Here is a 10931-nt window from a genome sequence, read left to right as displayed (position 1 = left end):
CCTTGAGGCGCAGGTTTCCCCTCCTGACAGAAAACAAACAGCCGTCCGTGTCCTTAAGGAATGTTTATTACTTCTGTGCAGAAACCCTCTGCAAAACTATAAGTTAGAGCTATACAGGAAAAATACATATGTACAGTTCTGAAATGAAAGAAAATAATCGGCTGTGGCAACGCCACAGACCTGCACCTTTTCTTTTTTCACCAAGGGCAGCGGAGCTGCAGCAGCAGAAGTTCTGCAGCCCAACGTAAACGGTAGGGACGGGTCTGATTAAGGTGAATTTCCCAACCAGGGTGGTACAAATGGAGCCTTGGGAGACAATGACGCGTTTTGGGGGTGTGCACTCCCGGCTGCGGGGGAGGGGCCGGCGGGGGCAGACGGCGGCCCTGCTCTCCCGAGAAAGGAGCTCGTGTGAGATCCGGCGATTCTCTACGAGCCAGGTCCGAAGGGTCCGGCCTTCTCTGCCACCTCCAGGGCGAGTTTCAGGTTCTGGTCGAACAGCTCACACCTGGAACGGTCAGAAAAGCAGAAGGGGGTGACTTCACCTACGGAACACGCTGACAGGGGGAGGATCTGCACGTCCCGTGGCTCTGCAGCCTTCAAGGGGACATTCCACGAGTCACGAGACAGCGACTTTGTCTGTTAATTCAGGTTAAAGCTTCGTGCGGGGGCCAAAGCGTCACGTGCCGAGGACACCCCTGCTTCCCCCGCACAGCGGCACTGGGAACGTCCCCCTGTCCCGTCCCCGCAGCAGCTGCGGAACTGTCAGCGTCTGTGCCTGCAGAGAGGGACGAGGGGCTGCATCCACCTCACTGAACGCGAGCTGTTCCTCACCTGATGGGCATCTCCAGTGAGTAGAAAGGATTCTTCAGCGCGAAGTCAGAGTAAATCTCGTAGATCTTGCGCAGAAGGGCGTCGATCCCCGCCTGCCTTGGGTCGGCAAGAACCACGAATTTGATCCCTGGAGCCGTAAGGACAGAAGCGTCAGCGAGGCCGAGCTCCGGCGCGCCCGGCGCGGCGGCGGCCTCGGTACCTGTCAGCGTCTGGAAGCAGTGCAGCTTGAAGGTGTCGGTCTCCAGCATCTCGATCCCGGAGCTCCCGACCTCGGGGGACAGCTGCGACCCGATGGCGAACAGCCTGCGGGGAGAGGCCCTGAGCGCCCGCCCCCGCGTCCCCGCGTCCCCGGCTCACGAGTGGAACATGAGGAACAGCCTGCGGGGAGAGGCCCTGAGCGCCCGCCCCGCCCGCCCCCGCGTCCCCGGCTCACGAGTGGAACATGAGGAACAGCCTGCGGGGAGAGGCCCTGAGCGCCCGCCCCCGCGTCCCCGCGTCCCCGGCTCACGAGTGGAACATGGAGGCCAGCATGAGCTTCTCGTTGGAGGAGAGGCGGTGGCGGCCGAAGCGGATGGACACCGGGTAGTTGGCGGGGTTGCCCAGGAACTCCAGCACGTCCTTCCCGTCCGCCGTCAGGCGCCCGTTCACCTCCGCGCCGTTGATGGCCAGCACGGCGTGGCCCACTGCGGGGACACGGCGGGGCGGCGCTCAGCGCGGCCGGCGGCGCCGCGGGCCCCGGGCCCGGCCCCCCCGCCTCACCGCGGATGCCGTCGCGCTGCCCGAAGGCCACCACGACCCGCTCGTCGTGCGGGCGCAGCACGAGGTCGAGCGGGAAGCTGAAGGTCTTCTCGGTGTCGGCGCGCGGCGCGTAGTGGTCCAGCTGGTAGATGAGCCCGCCCGCCTTGTTCACCACGTACACGCTGAAGATCGCCATGGCGGCCGCCGCGCCGGAAGTGGCGTCACGCCGCCGCGCCGGAAGCCGCGCCCCCTCGGAGCACGGGGCTTCCCCACGCCGCGCGCCAGGCGCTTCCTTTCTCGGGCGACATCTTGGGGAGCAGCCGCGCCATGGTGGGTGCGCGCGGCGCGGGGGGGGGGGCGGGCGCCGCTCGCGCCGCTGCCGCCGCTCACCGCCCCCCCCGCCCCCCCGCCCTGTGCCCCCCCGCTCTGTGCCCCCCCCGCAGCCGCCCAAGGACGACAAGAAGAAGAAGGACGCGGGCAAGTCCGCCAAGAAGGACAAGGACCCGGTGAACAAGTCCGGCGGCAAGGCCAAGAAGAAGGTGGGAGCCCGGCCGGCCCCGGAGCGCGGGAGCCGCGGGCAGCCCGGGGGGGCGGTTCGGGAGCCCGTGGGGCTGCCCGGGGGGGGCGGTTCGGGAGCCCGGGGGGGCGGTTCGGGAGCCCGGGGGGGCGGTTCGGGAGCCCGGGGGGCTGCCCGGGGGGGGCGGTTCGGGAGCCCGGGGGGCTGCCCGGGGGGGCGGTTCGGGAGCCCGGGGGGCTGCCCGGCCGCCGTTGCTCTGCTCGGGGGGCAGGAGCCATCGGAGCGGCGGAAGAGCCGTTTGCGCGCCCGGCAGCGCGGTGGCGGTGAACCGGGGGGGAGCCCCGCGGGGGCACCCGGAGCTCGGTCCGCCGGGAGCGCTCGGGGCACCCGGAGCTCCGCCCGCCGGGAGCGCTCAGGGCACGCCCGAGGTTTCCTTCCTTCCCTTCTCGAGCAGAAGTGGTCCAAGGGGAAAGTGAGAGACAAGCTGAACAACCTGGTGCTGTTCGACAAGGCCACGTACGACAAGCTGTGCAAAGAGGTGCCCAACTACAAGCTCATCACGCCCGCGGTCGTCTCGGAGCGGCTGAAGATCCGCGGCTCCCTGGCCAGGGCTGCGCTCCAGGAGCTGCTTGGCAAAGGTCGGTGCTCAGAACTGTGAGAAAGCTGCTCGAGTTGGGTGCTGCTGCCACCCCTGAACAAAACCCGTGGATGAGCGTGGGCTCCCCGGTGTCTCCCGTTGCGCCTTGTCCGCTCTGCGGCTTCAGGAGAGAGCGCAGCACGGGCGCGCGCTCAGATAACTGCGATTTTCCCCAGGTTTGATCAAGCTGGTGTCCAAACACCGCGCCCAGGTGATCTACACCAGGAACACGAAGGGAGGGGACGCGCCGGCGGCCGGGGAGGACGCGTAGGGAGGTGAGCGGCAGGGGCTGCATCGCGGGCACCGGGACGGGGTGTTCGGGGGAACGAGCTGCTTTCGGGCTGTTTGCTTTGTGCTCGCGGAGCCGGCGGGCTCTGATTTGGGACTTCTTACTTTGCAGGTTCTCCAGCGACCTCATCAGCAGCATGTAGATGCACAAAATAAAATTATTGAAATCATTTTTCTTGAAGAACGTGTATATTTCGTTATTGAGAGGCGGTTTCTGGTGTCACAAATGCACTGCCAATGTGGTTTTATATTGTGAAAAGGGAAGGAGTTTGTGTGTTGCCAGCAGCCAGCGATGTTAAAGCAGGTTCAGTTCTAGCGGGAGGAGAAGTGAAGCCCGTTTCTTGCATTGTAAATAGGGGGAGCGCTAGCGGGTTATCTTCGTTATTTATTTCACCTCCTCCTAAACGAGCTGTGCTCACAGATCTCTGTGCAACAGCCTCTGTCAGACCAGTAGCCTTACATAAGAATATCAGTATTTTCTTTAAAGTAAATGTAAGAATTGCCCACAGCGAAGGTCTCTTAAGACCGCCTTTCTTCTACTGAGAGCTAATTAGTTGTCCTCTAGGTGAGGCAGAACAAGTGAAAGCGATTATAAATTAAAATGAAAACACGGGTTGCCCCCAGAGCGGGCCCTGTATCTGAAACCAGATTCAGTCGCTCTACCAACACAGGTAACTTTTTAAAAAACAAAGTTTATTTCTCAAAAATGCCTGTGTTTAACGTGTTTGTTCACGCCGTGTGAGCTCAGCGTTCTGACTGTGAACACACGGCGCGGACAGACCTGCGCTCAGCTGTGGAGCTCGGGGAACCGAACACACCAGACGTGTGTGCGAAGCGAGTGCTGAACGGGCGGAGCCGCCGGCGGCCGCCTCTCCGCGAGGCACGGCGCTGCCTTCGGCGCTCCTCGTCACCTTTTCTTCTTTTCCCCCGATTCAGTTCTAAACTGGTGCCTGAGAGAGAGCGTACAAGTCAGGACACAGCAGCCTTAGAAAGAGGTAACGAACGCTGCAGCTCTGTTGTTTTCTGTTATCTCGGGAGCTGTAGCATCTCTCCAGCTGACACACGTTTCTAGCGTGTTGAAAGGCGCCAGCGGGACCGTGCGCGGGTCCGGAGGGCAAGGCGAGCTCGGTGCCGCTCACGCCTCGCAAAGCCTCCGCGCCTCCCGCCGCGCGTGGCACCGCTCTGCCGCGCGGGACACGTCTCCAACGCCCGCTCCGTGACCCGCGGGCAGAAGCCGCAAACCCTGTGCTCAGTGTCGGTGCCCGACGCTTACCGGGACTGCCAGCGCCTGCCGTGGTTCCACACCCGCCCGAAGGACGGCAGCCAGCCGGTGCCCGTCTCAGAGGTATGGTCAAAGTTGGCGCCGACACGCTCCGCCGGCAGCTTTTTCAGCTTCTGCTTCTCCTCTTAAGAAAATGTTTCATTCAGCAAAAGTTGTTCAGCTGAATTGCCTTTGATTAGTGTGGTAAAGTGAACGTAAGGCTGACTAAAATGTATACAGGCTGCTCACTTTGTTTAAGGAATTCCTCATACGAAGGTCCGATTTCTCTTCTACTTCCATCCTCTTCCTCTGTCAGCCACGGGGGTTTCGCTCCTAGAAGTCACGGGGAAAATGTATTTAGCCCCTGCAGTTATCCTAAACCCGAGAGAGGGAAAAGCGTCTCCTTTACGCCCCTGCTTTACGTTACCCCATTACGTTTACAAGCCAAGTTTGCAGTAGGGAAGCAACCAAGGGAGGCACAAAGCGCGGTTACCTGTGTGAACGTTTCCTTTCCCTTCTGCTTCCTGTGAACAGAAACACAAAAGCCCCGTGAGAAACCAATGCTTTCCAGAGTAAGCAGAAAGCTGTGGTGTGCGTTCCCTTCCAGAACCAGGTTCTGTTGCAAAAAGACAGAGCGAGGCTCTTCTCTGTCATTTTTAAGGAGCTTTTGTTTTTTCAGGGCATGTTAAAGAATATTTACTTAATGAAACAGCAGATCACCCTGGATGACGGGAACTCCCAGCCAGCTGCTCTCCTGAACCTGCAAAGCCGCCCCTTTTGGTGACAGAGATTGCAACCCCTGGCTTGGCTTTGTGCCATACGTAACCTGCAGTTAAGTCACGCTCAGGAGCCAGTCAGGCCTACCTGGTGGCCGATAAAGGTCAAGGCCTGGCCTGGCTCCATCCAGGTTAAGTCGGGCCCTGTCTGCGTCCCGCTCGGGCCGGGCTGCTCCGCGTCCTCGGAGTCGTCCCTGGAACACAGGAGCTGGGAGCTGAGCGGCTGCCGAAGCTGGGCAGGTAACGATTGTCAGAGGTTTCTGGAGCAGAATTTGTGTTTGGGGCGCTTTGCAGCAAGATGGAAAAGAAGAAATGTCGCAGGGCACGTGAAACGCTTGCACGTTATTGCTGTGCTCGTGCTTTGTGGTGGTTAGTTACCCACAAATGTTTGAGGGGAGAGTTATCTCTCTGTGGCTGCGGTGCTGACTATGGTCTAGATAAAAGTTTGCAAAGGATCTGGACGGGTGCAGATCCCGGTGATGAGAGCATCCCGTGGCGCCAGCAGAGCGAGGCTGCTGCCCGTTTTGAGCAGGGTGCATGCGGGACAGCGGCGGTTTTGGGAACGGTTCTCACCTCTGGGGTCCGGCTCGGGCGCCGCAGTCAGGTCCTGCGCGCAGCTCGGGCTCCGGTGGAAGCTGGGTGCGATTCAGGAAAAAGGAACAAGATTCCTGGTGCTGAGCGGAGCCCCCCCGCCCCTCCCTGGTACCGGTGGGGCGCGCGGGCCCGTCCCCGCAGCCAGGCCAGGATACGGCTCACCGACCTCCAGCGCCGCCCGCACCGTCTCCCGCTGCCGCTGCTCGGCCTCCCGGATCGCGGCCGCCATCTGCGGGGAGGGCGCGGTGAGGCCGGGGGTCCCGGCTTGGGGGTCTGATCCGCGGGTATCGGTGCGGGGCTCCGGTCCGCGGTACCTCCTGGATGCGCTCGTCCTCCCGCTGCCGGTGCGCGGCCACCGCCCGCTGCAGCGCCCGCTCCAGCCGCTCGCACTCCTCGGCCGGCACCAGCACCCGCTCCCGCAGCGCCGCCTCCGCCCGCTGCTCCCGCCAGAAGCGCAGCGTCGCCCGCCGGTGCTCGGGCCTGCGGGACCGCGTCAGCGCCAGCCGCCCCCCGGCCGGTCCCCCCCGCCGCCCGGCCCCCCGGTACCCGGCCATGTGCCGCAGCAGCGCGGCCCCCGGCAGCGCCAGCCCGCCGCCCGGCCCCCCGGTACCCGGCCATGTGCCGCAGCAGCGCGGCCCCCGGCAGCGCCAGCCCGCCGCCCGGCCCCCCGGTACCCGGCCATGTGCCGCAGCAGCGCGGCCCCCGGCAGCGCCAGCCCGCCGCCCGGCCCCCCGGTACCCGGCCATGTGCCGCAGCAGCGCGGCCCCCGGCAGCGCCAGCCCGCCGCTCCGCCCGTCCCGCCGCACGCCGCGGCCGCAGCACAGGCACCAGACGCGCCGCTCGTCGTCCGCCGGCTCGAGGGGCCGCACGGCGCCCGCCGCCGCCGCCGCCCGCGCCGCCGCCACCTCCTCCTGCAGCCGCGCCAGCGCCTCCCGCAGCCGCCGCCGGTGCCCGGCGCTGTACAGGTGCCGGCGGCCCGCGAAGGCCGTGCGGCGGCACAGCGCGCAGTGCAGCGCGGCCATGGCGGCGCGGGCGGAGCGCGCAGGCGCGGCGGCTCCGGCCCCGCCCGGCCCCGGGCCGGCCCCGCGGGCGCTCGGAGCCCCGGGCCTGCGGTCCCGGCGGGGCGGCGGCGCGGCCCGGTGCGGCCGCGGGGCCCCTGCTGTGTTCTGTACAGCGGGCTGGCCTGTCCCTTGCTGCCCTGTCACTTGCCATGCGGGGCTGTGCCCCGGCAAACACTGTTCTCCCCCGCCCTGCCTGAGACCTCGTTCGGTTTCAGACTCCTTTCGTTCGCGGTTGCGATTGTTGTGCGCTGCCCTGAAACACGCCGAGCTCCCGCCCCGCTGCCTTCTGACCCTGCCTGGTATCGTTGCTCTGACACTGCTGTTTTCTTGCCCATCTACAGCTCTAACAAAAATCTTAAACTGTAGAATCATAGAACCATTTGGTCATAGAATCATAGAACCTTTAAGGTCATCAAGTCCAGCTGTTAACCTGACATAATGGTTTGGTTTGTCTTTTTTTACATGTAATAAGAGCCCAAGATGCCCGTGCTCTCGTCTGGCGGGATGGGAGGAGAGCGTCCGAACTGCAGCACCAGTGGATCTCAGTGCTGCCGTCCAAAGACAGTTCACCTTACTTCAGGCCCTGCTCAGACAGACAGACAGACAGCCAGCCGGTGCTGTCCCATGTGGGACTGACAGCCATCGGTCTCTCTGCAACTTCTGCAGCTGGAGCTCCTTTCAGTAAGTAACTGGTCCATGCTGGTGGCGTAGGTGAGCTGATGGGGAATAAGACAGGTGGCACCGCGGAGGCTGTTCTCTGGTTTCTAGTCCGATCCCCCCGCCGGAGCAGGAACCCGTCCACGCGGTTACACAGGAAGGCGTCCAGGCGGGGATCTCGGCTTAAAAGTGAGTTCCGTGACCCTTGCACCAAAAGTTTGGGTTAGAGTTGTTTGGGTTTTTTCTGCGTGATGGAAGAAAAGAGTAAGAAGCTTTTCCAGAGCGCAGGTTTGCTCTGCGGTGCTCCGGGCCGCACGTTCCTGCACCCTTTGCTGTCACTGTTCTCGCCCTTTGTGTATTTGCATCTTTTGAGACAGACAATTGAAAAATAAGTCAAACATGAAGAAGCTTTTATTGAAAAGGTGACTTTCAAAGGGCAGAGGAGGATCTGGCCTGCTCAGCTTTGCCTCTTCAATAAAAGCAGGCGTGTTAGTTTGTGCTGTGTGCGCTCGTTAGGCATTTCGCAAATATCAAGCCAGCTTGGCTTTTGCTCAGCACAAACGACTACAGTTGTGTGGCGTTTTCCACTGGTGGGTGACGGTCAGGGGAGCGCGTGCTCCCGCCCGGCTCCCGGGCGCCGGCGGGACCCGCTCGGCCGGCGGCTCCTCAGTCGGAGCGCGCCCCAGCGAAAATCCTTCCCACTTCCTGAAACCGGAGCCTGGTGTTTGACTGGAGACGCGCTGCAGAGAACCCAGCTACTACAGTTTAATAATTTACCACGTATCACTCGACCTGTTGCACCACAGAGTCGCTTTCCCCTTTCCCTCGGCAGCGAAACTCTCGTGCTGTGGCGTACACGTCGGCTGAAGCGCAGTAATTCATTAAGCCCGTGATTATCTACGCGCGCCCTCCGTCGATGCCTCACCAACCACATAGCCTTTGGTACTTCGACAATAGCCTCGCACAAGTGTGCTAGACTGGATGCAGTAGTGTTAATAACCTCAGAACCATGTAAAGTATTTCTTTGGGGATAAAACAAGTCCTGTGGTTGCTGGACCTTGCATGTGGATGAAGTATCTCAGCCGGCCTGCTCTTCAGCCAGGCACAGCTCTCGACAACCAAGGCACCGCTGCAAAGAGAAGCCAGAAGAATATCTGGGGAAGGACGCCGCTCTGCGTGCCGCTGTACAGGAGCGGCCAGGCAGAGCCAGAGCAGAACCGTGTGGCTTGGCCACAAGAGGCCGTGTGAGCTGGCATTTCACAGGGAGCGACGGAAATCACCCGCAGCTGGTTCAGAGCCGGTGCCCCGAGCTAGGCCGAGAGCGATGAGGGAGACGAGCGACAGCTGTGGACGGTGCAGGGCTGCAGCTTCCTTTCTCCCATCTTCCCCCAGGTCGCTCTGCTCTCAGAGGAGGCTGCACTGGTCTGTGGAGCTGGTAAGGAACACCGGGGAGGGATAGGATATAACATAAGATATTGCCCCAGCCAGAGCAGCCCTGGGCAGTTGTACTTGGGCCCTCCCCAGAACAAGATGTGAAAGGAGCTCCTGGCGCTGCTGCGGGATGGAAAGCTTTCCCGCACGCCAGCTGCCGTAACGCCGACAGGCGGAGCAGCGCCGCCGCCCTGTGGCTGCCCAGCCCCCGCAGGGCGCTGCACGAGTGTTGGCTTCCAGCTCGAAGCCTAAGAATGTTTTAAATATATATGGTCACAACTGTGGACCTTTCCCTAAGTCCAGGAAAAGGAGAAAAGGCCTTGATTTTGCCTCTGGCCCATTGGTTGCTGAATCCTGATCCCAGCAGTTTGGATATTCTGAGTGAGAGCATCGTAACCCCCGAGCTCTGTCTTACTGCCCCTGCTTTTCCAGAATCAGACTAATAGAGCCCATTTGTGGCAAATAAAGTCTAAGACGGATGAATCCTATCATTTAACCAGAAGCTCACACCTGTTTCCTAAAGCCATCTCATTTTTTGGTCCCCCTCTAGCTTCAGAACAGAAGCGAGGAGAGAACCTGCTGACACGTGCGGGAGGTCACAATAGCCAGTGTCTATCTGCGCGGACGGAGCTGCAGACGCAGAGAGGCAACAAGCTGGAGGTGTCTTGGCTCAGGACGTCTGGGTTCTTCAAAGCCAGCTCTTCTCAGGTGAGCGTTACCCGTGTGGAAGCTGGTGGATGGTTTTACTGAAAACCAGTCTCCCCTGCTCCCGCACACTCGTGAGCACAAGGACTCCGGGAAGATTCCTAAGGACGTGGGCTGGGGGGCAAGTGCAGTTCTCTTTCCTTGCTGATTCCCATCTCCCGGCATTTTGGATGAAGATTTGTTTGCAGATAAAGAGAAAAGGCTTTTTGGATTCATGATGTAACTGTGAGCAGGCTTGGTTGGTTCTCAGGTCTTGGCTTTGCCCAGCTGATGGTGTTTATACAGAAGCAAGTTCTGTGGCCCTGGGGGGACTCAGGGCTTGTGAATATTGGTCATGCCAGTCAGCTGTGTGCTTTATATATATAGGTATATTTCTGTGGTAGAACAGAAATTCATTTCCAATTAAGTAACTGGTACTTTCTTCTGTCTTGCTGGGCACCTGGCTCGTCCTCGCACAGCGCGGCTCCCACCGCGTTGGCATCACTTCCATTCTCCTGCTGCAGCGACTATAACGTAGAAAGAGCTCCCAGGATTTGCGTGGGCTGAGGTTAAAACCAGCCCGTTCTGTTACAGAGGGGCAGCAGGAAAAGCAGGAGGAGAGGGAACGCGGGGCTGTGCACCGGTGGGAGTCGTCGCTCCGCGGCGTCGGGCTGGGCGCGGTGCCTGGTGAGCGCCGCGGGGCCTGGTGAGCGCCGCGGGGCCTGGTGAGCGCCGCCGGGCCTGGTGAGCGCCGCCGGGCCTGGTGAGCGCCGCCGGGCCTGGTGAGCGCCGCGGGGCCTGGTGAGCGCCGCGGGGCCTGGTGAGCGCCGCGGGGCCTGGTGAGCGCCGCGGGCGCCCGGCTGTGGCCCCGGCAGTACCGCAGGCAGGTGCTGCTGCTGTCACAGCTGTTCGTAGCCACCTCAGGACATGAGGACAGGGCACATGTACTTGATGAGTATCGTGGCCTTTTTTATTAGCAGTATTCCATTCTCTCTGAAAAGATACGCTATTTTTCTGATGGGGCAAAGGCGGCCTCCTACCCTCCGCGTTCTCAAATTCTGTGAAGTTGCAGTAAAAGAGCTGAACTCGGGTCTCTGCCCCTCCTCCCTGATTTTTAAAACCACTTCAAAGGTGAGCTGGCGGACGACTGAAGCGACCGGTTCCGCCGGGCTCACCGCCGCTCACCTTTCGCGCCGCTCCCCTGCGGAACAAAGCGCGGCTCTTCCCTTTGATTTCCCCCTTTGAAAGCCATAGGGGACAGAGTCTGAAATGCTCTGCAACTTTTTTGGTGACTCTGCTCTGGTACCTTCCTGAAGCGCTGGGCGGATCAGGACGGGGCTCCAGGGAGGAGACCCCGCTCGCGGCTGAACCGGCCGTCGGTGCGGGCTGGGGATCAGATGCTTCGTGCGGGGCTGGTTAGAGGATGGTACGAGTGCAGGGTTTGTCTCTGGGATAC

The 10931-nt window shown here is 61.5% G+C and overlaps 3 protein-coding genes across 4 annotated transcripts; 1 reads left to right on the top strand and 2 right to left on the bottom strand.

Moving 5' to 3' along the window:
- Positions 1-48: 48 nt before the first annotated feature.
- Positions 49-1842, bottom strand: TRAPPC4 (trafficking protein particle complex subunit 4). Of its 2 annotated transcripts, XM_082070565.1 has the most exons (5): positions 1591-1826; positions 1340-1514; positions 1031-1134; positions 832-958; positions 49-505 (listed from the first exon to the last, which is right to left on the bottom strand). In XM_082070565.1, the coding sequence occupies exons 1-5, from the start codon at positions 1763-1765 to the stop codon at positions 427-429; spliced, it is 660 nt and encodes a 219-aa protein (XP_081926691.1). In that variant the 5' UTR covers positions 1766-1826; the 3' UTR covers positions 49-426. The 2 variants fall into 2 exon arrangements, with proteins under 2 accessions (XP_081926691.1, XP_081926690.1); XM_082070564.1 differs by having other exon boundaries at positions 832-1134; positions 1591-1842.
- Positions 1778-3195, top strand: RPS25 (ribosomal protein S25). The gene is made up of 5 exons (XM_082070566.1): positions 1778-1899; positions 2013-2108; positions 2541-2724; positions 2900-2998; positions 3124-3195. Exons 1-4 carry the CDS (start codon positions 1897-1899, stop codon positions 2992-2994), a joined length of 378 nt encoding a protein of 125 aa, XP_081926692.1. The 5' UTR covers positions 1778-1896; the 3' UTR covers positions 2995-2998; positions 3124-3195.
- Positions 3196-3683: 488 nt separating this feature from the next.
- Positions 3684-6672, bottom strand: CENATAC (centrosomal AT-AC splicing factor). Its single transcript, XM_082070563.1, has 9 exons — positions 6381-6672; positions 5957-6122; positions 5809-5871; positions 5622-5683; positions 5137-5242; positions 4766-4796; positions 4522-4605; positions 4285-4417; positions 3684-3961 (listed from the first exon to the last, which is right to left on the bottom strand). The coding sequence occupies exons 1-9, from the start codon at positions 6662-6664 to the stop codon at positions 3919-3921; spliced, it is 972 nt and encodes a 323-aa protein (XP_081926689.1). The 5' UTR covers positions 6665-6672; the 3' UTR covers positions 3684-3918.
- Between the last annotated feature and the right edge of the window lie 4259 nt (positions 6673-10931).

The sequence above is a fragment of the Streptopelia decaocto genome (genome assembly GCF_964273445.1).
Source record: "Streptopelia decaocto genome assembly, chromosome: 21".
NCBI lineage: Eukaryota > Metazoa > Chordata > Aves > Columbiformes > Columbidae > Streptopelia > Streptopelia decaocto.
Note: the sequence above shows the minus strand (reverse complement) of the source record. Positions and strands in the feature narration are given on the sequence as shown.

Bases quoted from the DNA above. Each gene is read 5' to 3' on its own strand.
- TRAPPC4 (XM_082070564.1), bottom strand. From the start codon at position 1,765: ATGGCGATCTTCAGCGTGTACGTGGTGAACAAGGCGGGCGGGCTCATC. The intron at 1,515-1,590 runs GTGAGGCGGGGG...GTGTCCCCGCAG, and splicing joins GCAGCGCGACGGCATCCGCG to TGGGCCACGCCGTGCTGGCC. The intron at 506-831 runs GTGAGGAACAGC...TGACCGTTCCAG, and splicing joins TCACTGGAGATGCCCATCAG to GTGTGAGCTGTTCGACCAGA.
- RPS25 (XM_082070566.1), top strand. The intron at 2,109-2,540 runs GTGGGAGCCCGG...CTTCTCGAGCAG, and splicing joins GCGGCAAGGCCAAGAAGAAG to AAGTGGTCCAAGGGGAAAGT. The intron at 2,725-2,899 runs GTCGGTGCTCAG...GATTTTCCCCAG, and splicing joins CCAGGAGCTGCTTGGCAAAG to GTTTGATCAAGCTGGTGTCC.
- CENATAC (XM_082070563.1), bottom strand. From the start codon at position 6,664: ATGGCCGCGCTGCACTGCGCGCTGTGCCGCCGCACGGCCTTCGCGGGC. The intron at 4,418-4,521 runs GTGAGCAGCCTG...CATTTTCTTAAG, and splicing joins TGAGGAATTCCTTAAACAAA to AGGAGAAGCAGAAGCTGAAA. The intron at 3,962-4,284 runs GTAAGCGTCGGG...GCTCTCTCTCAG, and splicing joins GGCAGGCGCTGGCAGTCCCG to GCACCAGTTTAGAACTGAAT.